Source organism: Acipenser ruthenus, chromosome 48 (assembly GCF_902713425.1).
Source record: "Acipenser ruthenus chromosome 48, fAciRut3.2 maternal haplotype, whole genome shotgun sequence".
In the NCBI taxonomy this organism is placed as follows: domain Eukaryota; kingdom Metazoa; phylum Chordata; class Actinopteri; order Acipenseriformes; family Acipenseridae; genus Acipenser; species Acipenser ruthenus.
This window is the reverse complement of record NC_081236.1, coordinates 471,293-481,247: the sequence shown is the minus strand read 5'-3', so window position 1 is coordinate 481,247 and position 9,955 is coordinate 471,293. Positions and strand designations below refer to the sequence as shown.

Here is a 9,955-nt window from a genome sequence, read left to right as displayed (position 1 = left end):
CCTACCTGTCCTGTATTTCCATTCACTGTATACAGCTGCAGTTTCTTTTTTTAAAGAAAGACGATAGCCAGTATTGATTTAAAAGCAAGCTATCGGGCTCCTGAGTGGCGTATCCAGTAAAGGCGCTCCGCGTGGAGTGCAGGATGTGCCGTATAGTCTGGAAATCGCAGGCTATAAATAAATTAAATCTTGAAGTCTTGCACCTCTTTGGTCACCTGGAGGGTGAAATTGTCCCCGCCCCCTTTCAAACGCCTTCTTTCCTCTTATTGACCAACCAGTTGCTTTCCGCTGTTGACTGACATGCTCTGTAGCCAGTAAACATTGACTATGAAGAACCAGTATTGCACTGCAAGACAATTCAAAGACTTGCAGTGGCAACCATCTGCCACTAGATGGCAGCATAGCTCAAGGAATAAGACAGCTGTGAAGCACTGGAGCCCTCTATTGCAGTGTTACCATTATTTCCATTGAAAAGCCAACACTGACCCCTGGCGACCAATAATTGTATTGCATGTTAAAATGTTCTTTTTTAGCATTATTTTCAGCCCATCTTGCTCGTTTGGTTGTTAGCTTATTGATCCCAGAATCTCATCAAGCAGCTTCTTGAAGGATCCCAGGGTGTCAGCTTCAACAACATTACTGGGGAGTTGGTTCCAGACCCTCACAATTCTCTGTGTAAAAAAAAAAGTGCCTCCAAATACCTGATTCACTAAGCTGACTTTTGTCCTAAAAAATCTATTATGCACACTTCCTGGTCACTTTATTAGGACCTGCCCCTAATATCGAGTTACCCTTTGTCCCGATCACAGCCTCGATGTGGCACGGACTCTGCAAAGTGTCTCCAGTCATACTGAACGCAGTGCGGAGGTTATCCAGCCCAGTGTCTGCTTGAATTTTGCTGGACAGTTGAAGGATTTTCTCTGTTAATAAATTAACTGTGTTTTTTTTTTTAAGGAGCTGTTACTATCCCAGCTTTGGCTAAATTTGCATTTTTCACTTCTGTGCGTCTTAAAAGAATATTTCTCAAAACTCCAAACCACAGCTTAGAAAAAGAGGAAACAGTGCAGACTCTTGTCAGTTTGCGTGTTTACTCAGCCAGGCTGGTTTGAGAATCTGGTTTGTCGGTTCAATCGCCACTTCAGGTTTTGCAAAAACAGCTGACCGTTTTTTAGAACCTCTCTTTTTTTTAGGACAGCGTCAGTATTTTGAATCTTGCCTGTGTACTACCCTTACAGGGAGTAACTAGCTTCTCCTAACGTGCAGCTGTGACCTCGGAAGGACGATAAAACCTGTTTTTCTGCTTAACAAGCTGTTTTGAGCCTGTGTGCAAACCACAATCAAACCGAGTGATTCTAAAACCATTTGCTTGTGTAAAAATATACCTTCAGGCAAGTATCACAGGACGCCTGATAATACACTATAGAAATGAAACAGGCTGTTTCTGATCAGCCCTGTGCGGGAGCGGTATCTGGTCCAGATGAATAGCAACGCTGTTATCTTTTCATCGCCCTTTATTTACTTCCATTACGCAAACCGTTGCTTCTGTTTCCCTTTTAAACTGTATAGAAATCACGGACACTGTCTGTAAACATGATCCTGTGTTTAATGTAAGCTCTGAATCAACGCAGATGTGAACATAGCTGGTGCACATCAGCCCTGTCATTATTTCTGATAGGGGTCGATTTACACGCTACCCATTATCGCTGAATAATGCGTTCAAAAGGTTCACAGTGACGAAGGCAGCAGGTGAGGATTGCTGTGCAAGGAGAGCTGGGCTGCTCTTTTAAAAGCAAAGCGCGTTCTGTGGATAATACGTCACAGAGGGGAGGTTCCGTTCAAGGTTCGGGGTAGGCGGCGCTGTCTCTTTAAATGCGCATTGCACCTGCCTGCTTGCGGCGGATTGTATAGCCGGCGTGACCAAGTTACTATTAAACCGGGTGTCATCTGAGATCAGCATGCAGAGAGGGGAGAGAGAGAGAGAGGAGAGAGGAGAGACAGCGGTGTTCAAACGGGAATTTCCTTAATCTAATAATATCGTCATTGGGGATTTAAAAAAAAAAAATGGACAATTCATGAAATACAACGTTGCCGTGTTCTCCATCAGAAACCTACCTCATCACCAACGAAGCAAACAGAAGCGTCAGAGAACAACGCGTTTAGTCTCGACAATACTATAATAATAATAATAATAATAATAATAATAATAATAATAATAATAATAATAATAATAATAATAATAATAATAATAGTAAATAGAAGGAGCATTCTATTTCTGTCTGGGTCGAGGTTATACCACACACACACACGGAGGTTTTGACATATCCAGCAACGAGGGACCTGCTTAACGAAGCACGGGAGCCGGAGGATTTGGGGGTCTTTGCAAAACAGAGGCACCCGCTCCGGACACAACAACACGCCGAGAAAAGGATGTCGCTTCAGCCCGTGTCCCGGGACCCCTATCACAGACAAGACCGCAGCGGATAGCGTGCATATGCAGGCCAGCGCGGACTGCTTAATAATAATAATAATAATAATAATAATAATAATAATAATAATAATAATAATAATAATAACTGATGTATTGTTTTTATTTATTCGTGTGTTTATTTTATTCAAATTGATTCGCTGTCTGTCTGTCTGGCTGTTTCGCTCACACAGCTCGGACGCACTAACCGTCTCTGCAGACAGTCAGAAGTATTTTTTTTTTTTTTTGGTCTGCACAGAGCCTTTCCTGTGGTTGACAAGCGGACTGTAAGTAAACCGGCTGATAAACGGAACTGTCACACACGTGACGCTGGCGGAAAAAAAATGCGGCTAAGCTTTTTAAAAATCACACGGCAGATCTCAGACTATGAACTTTGAGCTGTGCAGGAACAGCACACGCGTTCTTGCGCTTTCAAAGACTGAAGACAGAACAGGATAGGAAATCGGAGAAATACTAAACAAAAAAAAACACTATTTTGTTACAGTTTGGAGAATTATATACCTGTTATATTGAAATCTGTGATTTTTTTTAATGAGGCAAAATTAAGGGCAGCTAAACCGTAATATTTCTTGCCGAGTTTGTATAACGACTTAAATACCAATACAACCCTTATTTAAAATAAATCAATCAATCTGTGATTTGACCCCGCTGGCATGCCTCTCAGAAGAAAGCCATCCCATCTCCTCCTGCACACCCAAGTGCCGGCCCGGGTGACGGAGAGCTTCATCCTCTCCGGGTACCGTTTCCCCGATTACAGCTTCCTGGAGTGCTTGCTGTCCGCCTTCCAGCCCACGAACGAGACCGGCAACTTCTGGACTCACTTCTTGGCCGTGTTCGTGTTTGCGCTCAGTTTCCTGGAGCTCTTCTTCACCCGGGACTCGACCCCCTCCTTCTCCGACCCCTTTTTCTACCCGCTCTGGAACTACGTCATCGGCGTGTTCGGTCTCCTCCTGGCGAGCAGCATGGCGCATCTCTTCAACTCCATGTCGCTCCTGGTGCGTGAGATCTGCTTTTTCGTGGACTACGGCACCATCAGCGCCTACACCGTCGGCTCTTCCTTGGCTTATTTTTATTACATCCACCCGCAGACAGCCGCCCCCGGCAATGCTTCCTCCGACCCCTGGCAGCCCCTTCGTGGGGTCGGCTTCTTCGACGCGCTCTACATCCCCAGTGCGTGCATCGTGGCTGTCATCTGCACCCTGGCATGCTGCAGCACCCGACGTCGCTGGCGGAAATACCGCTACCTCATCCGGACTTTCGTTTTCCTGCTGCCCTTCACCGTGGCTTCTGCCCCTATTTTTTACCGCCTCTACGCGGGACCCCTGAACGGAACCTTGGCCCCCTTTTTTTACCGTCACTGCTTCTGGCTGTTAGCCTCGGCGGTGTTCAACGTCAGCAAGATCCCGGAGCGTTTTTCTCCTGGCAAGTTTGACATCTGGGGCCACAGCCACCAGTGGTTTCACTGCTGCACCTTCATGAGCATCCTGGACGAACTGCGCATGATCAAGGGCGAAATCCGCTGGCTGTCAGCCGTCACGGACCCGGCGGCTGAGCTCCCGCTGGCCGCCGCGACGCTGTGCTCCACTTACGGCGTGATGTTCGGCGTGCAGTGTTGCATAGGCGGGATCATATCTGCTTTTGCTGTGTGGGCTTCGGGGGATCACAGAGAGAAGGCTGTCGATGTTAACCACAGAAAATGCAGCTAAAATCCTGTTCCATGAATATATTAATTAGTGCTGAACAAGAATACTACTATTAATAATAATAATAATAATAATAATAATAATAATAATAATAATAATAATAATAATAATTGCCTCCAGTTTGCACACCAACCCACTGGAGTCAAAAGTGAATAAATCGACTAGGCAGCTAGCCTTTTGCAATACTGTGTATATGTGTTTGTACAAAAAATTATAATCAGTCGATAAGTCAGTCACTGCTGATCATTTCGAACTAACCTGTTTGCTGAAGTGGAGTCCTACATTTCAATTGTAGTGGTGTATCTGTTAAAAAAAATGTTATTGGGGCGTTTGAATACTTTATGTTTATTTTGTACACATTTTTCAGAGCGGTGCACGCAGGGTTAACACTGGCCTGGGTTTCAGAACTTCAGTCTAGTATAGTATTGAAATGATCAGGAGCCAGGACTTCACTGAGGGGAGCTCTGAACCCCAGGACTGGGTGCAGCAGCAGCAGCAGCAGCAGGGCTAGTGTGAGTTTGTAACCCTGCTCAAACTCCTGGCTCCTGATCATTTTAATATTAATAATAATAACAGACCTCATTGAGGGGAGCTCTGAACCCCAGGACTGGGTGCAGCAGCAGCAGCAGCAGCAGGGCTAGTGTGAGTCTGTAACCCTGCTCAAACTCCTGGCTCCTGATCATAATAATGATGGCTAAGCAAATTACAAAGTACTGTACTGTGTGTGTGTGTATATATATATATATATATATATATATATATATATATATATATATATATATATATATATATATAATGCTTGTTTGTTTTGTTTTTTAACAAACTGTGAAATCTTTATTTAAAACAGGAATGTGAAATAAATTTCTCCGATACAGTTACTCTAAGTGGTCAGAAACATTAACTGCCGAGTCTTCATTTTAAAAAAGCGAGGATGATTCAAACGACACGTGGACCTGCTTTGTAAAGAAGCTGTGCTGTCTCTTATTCTGGGGGTCTGACACAGCGAACCTCAAACTAGGTCTCCTGGAACCAGGTTTCAAGCCGCTGCTCCTGGAAAAGTGGCTTCGTGTTCCCCCAGCTTTAGGATGCACTTTTTTAGGTGATGCAAAACTTGTGTCCAGAGCTGTAGGTTGTCTTTGAAAAGGCTAGCTGTGTAAGTGCTGCTGAGTGGGGCTGACTCAAAGGCAGATGGTTGGTGGAAGGCAGGGGAGGTGTCACGAAGAGGCGCGGGGGGGGGGGGGGGGGGGGCTATAAACAGACAGCTGCACTCTGCAAGCGAGCTGTGCAGGGTTACTGGAGCAAGGTCACTGAATAAGCGATAAGGCAGGGATGGTTACAGTGTACTACACAAAGCCAGACATGCAGTGAAGCTTCAATGGAAGTGGTTCTGTATTATACTAAGAGGCGATAGTAGCACAAGTATAGGGCAGCTACTGTGGGGCGAGGCTGGTAGAATGGGACCACAGTATGCTAACTAGACCCTAAATGATCTTCAATGGCAATGCAATGGTTCTGTATTATATCGAGGGGTAAATGGCAGTTCAGTCTTCGTGCCTCAAGCCTGCCCTGGACTGGAGGGAGCCCCCTTTCTCTCAGGGGGGTGAGGGAGGGAGGGGGCAGTTCAGTCTTCGTGCCTCAAGCCTGCCCTGGACTGGAGGGAGCCCCCTTTCTCTCAGGGGGGTGAGGGAGGGAGGGAGCAGTTCAGTCTCCGTGCCTCAAGCCTGCCCTGGACTGGAGGGAGCGTCCTTTCTCTCAGGGGGGTGAGGGAGGGAGCAGTTCAGTCTCTGTGCCTCAAGCCTGCCCTGGACTGGAGGGAGCCCCCTTTCTCTTAGGGGGGTGAGGGAGGGAGGGAGCAGTTCAGTCTCCGTGGGAATTGGTGAATTGAGGAAAATAAAAATCAATGCAGCCATACAGACCACCGGTATGGGAGAACCAATTGAAACACCCGCCATCTACAGCACACACTTTGACATGCGCTGCTCAGTGTTAAAAGCTGTATCTCAAGAAAAGATTGTCTTTGATCTTCTGGGAGGGGTCTGCCTGTCTGCATTGCTACTGAAGATCATTGAGGAAGGGTATAGTTAGCACACTGTGGTCCCATTCTACCAATGGCATCCCATTGTAACAGCCCTATACTTGTGCTACCATTGCCCCTCATTATAATACAGAACTGTTATTGAATTGCCATTGAAGATCATTGAGGGTATAGTTAGCACACTGTGGTCCCATTCTACCAAAGGCAGAAAAAGCTGCCCTATACTTGTGCTACCATTGGCCCTCAGTATAATACAGAACCATTGCAGTGCTGCTGTCTGTCTGCATTGCCACTGAAGATCATTAGGCACACTGTGGTGCCATTCTACCAATGGTAGAACCTTGGGTTGGCACGACAGTGGTGCTGTCATTTGAGGAAAGACTCCGACATCATCAGCCTGGGGATGCCCTTTCTCGTTACAACCCTTCTAAATATTTCACGTGATTCTTTGTTTTCGATTCATGCAATATTTACAGCCGTCTATTGTTTCTCTTTATTATTATTTATTTAGCAGACGCCTTTATCCAAGGCGGCTTACAGAGACTAGGGTGTGTGAACTACGCATCAGCTGCAGAGTCACTTACAACTACGTCTCACCCGAAAGACGGAGCACAAGGAGGTTAAGCTGAGGGTCACACAATGAGTCAGTGGCTGAGGTGGGATTTGAACCGGGGACCTCCTGGTTACAAGCCCGTTTCTTTAACCACTGGACCACACAGCCTCCACGCACGAGAGCAAACTTTTCCATTTGGCCGTGTTTCAAGCTGCTGCAGCGACCCAGCTCGCTCCAGTCTCACTCCGGTGATGGAAACGAAGACTCCCATTACACCCAGCCCCGATCCTTTACCCCGTTCATCCCAACTGAGCTCTCCGTTACTGAACTAGACCCTTCATGAGACTGATCATCAGCTTAATCACACCTTTTTAATCGTTCTCAGCTCCTACAAAGTTGCAGATTTCAAGTTACTGATAACATTTTATAGTTGAGTTGAAAAATGTTTATTAAGAGTTGAGAACAATTTAAAAAAAGGTCTAATTAAGCTAATGATCCGTTCAATTAAGGGTTTAGTTCAGTAATCGAGAGCTCAGTGGGAATGGAAACCAGCAGACACAGCAGGGGGTCCCCAGGACCGGGGGTTCAAAACCGCTGGTCTAAATGGTCCTGTTACTCCTAGATTGAGATTTTGGTCGCTTTTTGCATTTGAATTGGGTTTGAATTTTGTTTAAAAAATGCCAGTAGGGGCCAGATGGGGGCTTCTATGTCAGAAGGTATGTTTTTTCTTCATTTGGTCTAACCCTTGAGGTATAGATCTCATTTATCAAGGCGGTCCTGCCAAGATAAGGCAGGCAAGAAAAAATAAATAAATAAAAAAACTTGATAAAAATCAAACGGCAGAAAAGAGACAAACTGTTTAAACACAACTTGTCATTCCACCTTAAAAAAACCCAAAAAACCAGCGATGCCGCCTTAAAAACCGATCCTGTAAGTGACAGAGGAAATGAGAGAGAGGAAGTGGAATTATCACTGCGGGAGATTGTGATCTGATCAGACCAGGATCTATCAAGCCTCGCACGCTCAGAACCACTTCCTCAACTCTCCAGTGTGACTGTTCCCTTGAATGTCTCTCAATTACTGAACCAGACCCTTAATTGAACTATTATTTAGCTTAATCAGGGCTTTTTAAAATTGTTCTCAGCTTCTGCAAAGTTGCAGATTTCAAGTTATTTACAACATTTTATTGTTAAGCCAAAATCTCCAACTTCATAGGAGCTGAGAACTGTGAAAAAGGCCAAATTAAGCTAATTAGTAGTTCAATTAAGGGTCTAGTTCAGTAATTGAGAGCTCAGTTGGAATGAGGGTACACTTACAGGGGGGTCCCCTGGACCGGGTTTGGGATCTGTTTAGAGGAACACAGCGGAGCAGAACAGCTTCAAAATAGAGGCCGCAGATTCATAACAAATACCTGGCTGAATCCCACAGGAACAACACCGGAATGTAGAAGTTCTGAAGTCATTCGTTCTGAATTCCGCCCCCCTGTTAATTCACGTGGGTTTAATTAACACACACTCGTTCTGTGCTGCTTTGTAACAAACGATGCAGGTCACATGGTCAGACACGGCTTGCATCCTGTAACCTGAGTTTTAGCAAATCACCTTACAGCCTTTCCCCCCCTCCCATTCAAATTCAGTCAAATTCTGCAGCAAATTTTCTTAAAGCAAACAACCACAAGAAAATAAGATTAGATTCTTGCATTACAAATACATTTAGATTCGTAATAATAATAATAATAATAATAATAATAATAATAATTATAATATTAGATTCGTAATAATAATAATAATAATAATAATAATAATAATAATAATAATAATAATAATAATAACAATAATCAAAATAATATTAGATTTGTAATAATAATAATAATAATAATAATAATAATAATAATAATAATTCAGGATTCAGGATATTAAATTCAGGAGTGATTTTAAAATTCTGCTCATGACTTATAAGGCTCTTCATGGTTTTTTGGCAGTGTATATTTACAGGAACTTTTGGCCCCTTGAGATCAGCAAATGCTCAACTTTTGATTGTTCCTAGAAGTCATCTAAAATTAGGAGGGGCCTGGTGGACCCGATCTGATTAGAATCAGTCGATTCAATGGGACGTTATGAAGGAAAATCATCCCACAGGAATGGGCCAGTAGGCATCTACTAGCCTCCCAACAGGTAGAGTCTTTAGTAGCCGCTAGAGGGCGCTAAAAAGCAGTTTTGAAATAATAGTTTGATAGTATTATTATGTATTTCTTAGCAGACGCCCTTATCCAGCGCAACTTAAAATTGTTACAAGATATCACATTATTATTTCATACAATTCCCCATTTATACAGTTGGGTTTTTACTGGAGCAATCCAGGTAAAGTACCTTGCTCAAGGGTACAGCAGCAGTGTCCCCCGCCTGGGACTGAACCCACGACCCTCTGGTCAAGAGTCCAGAGCCCTAACCACTACTCCACACTGCTGCCCCGTAACACAGTAACACAGGTAGGTTTAGCGGAAGAGGGTAGATTTAGGGGTTAGCATTCCTATGAGGTGATTTTGCTTGCTAACGTCCCGTTCTAATCAGGTCGGCTGCAGGAATGCTGGCGCGGTCGAATCTTTTAAATCAAACTGAAAAAAAACGTTTTGTGTTTGAGTTATTTGTGAGCTGGATTGATCGAGCAATTTTGATTTTGTATTGTAAAGCGTCCACATGAAGAGCACTATATAAAAGCAAATGATATTGTATTGTATAATAATAATAATAATAATAATAATAATAATAGTCTGTATGCTTTTATAGTTGAGCTGGGCAGTATTCTGGTTCCCAAGGTGTCCATGTTATTGGCTCCAGGTCCCCTGGTGTATTGAAACGTGCTCAGTGAGACGAGTTATTGGCTTCACTATTGCAAGAATTTGTTTTTTTTTAAAGACTTTTCCTGGGGCTCCAAATTCTTTTTGCATGTTGGAAAGAGAATACAGGCTGAACGTCACGTTCGAGCCTGCAGGCTTGCATTCTTTCAATCACAGCCACGCTATACCACGCTTAAACAAGCCCACACACTCCCCCTGCCTGCCTGCTCTCTCTCTCTCTCTCTCTCTCTCTCTCTCTCTCTCTCTCTCTCTCTCTCTCTCTCTCTCTCTCTCTCTCTCTCTCTCTCTCTCTCTCTCTCTCTCTCTCTCTCTCTCTCACAAG

The 9,955-nt window shown here is 44.1% G+C and overlaps 1 protein-coding gene across 1 annotated transcript; it reads left to right on the top strand.

Annotated features, from left to right (window-relative positions):
* Positions 1-1,881: 1,881 nt before the first annotated feature.
* LOC117404480 (membrane progesterone receptor epsilon) lies at positions 1,882-5,081 on the top strand. Its single transcript, XM_034007335.3, has one exon. It carries the CDS (start codon positions 3,139-3,141, stop codon positions 4,189-4,191), a length of 1,053 nt encoding a protein of 350 aa, XP_033863226.3. The 5' UTR covers positions 1,882-3,138; the 3' UTR covers positions 4,192-5,081.
* The last annotated feature ends 4,874 nt before the right edge of the window (positions 5,082-9,955 follow it).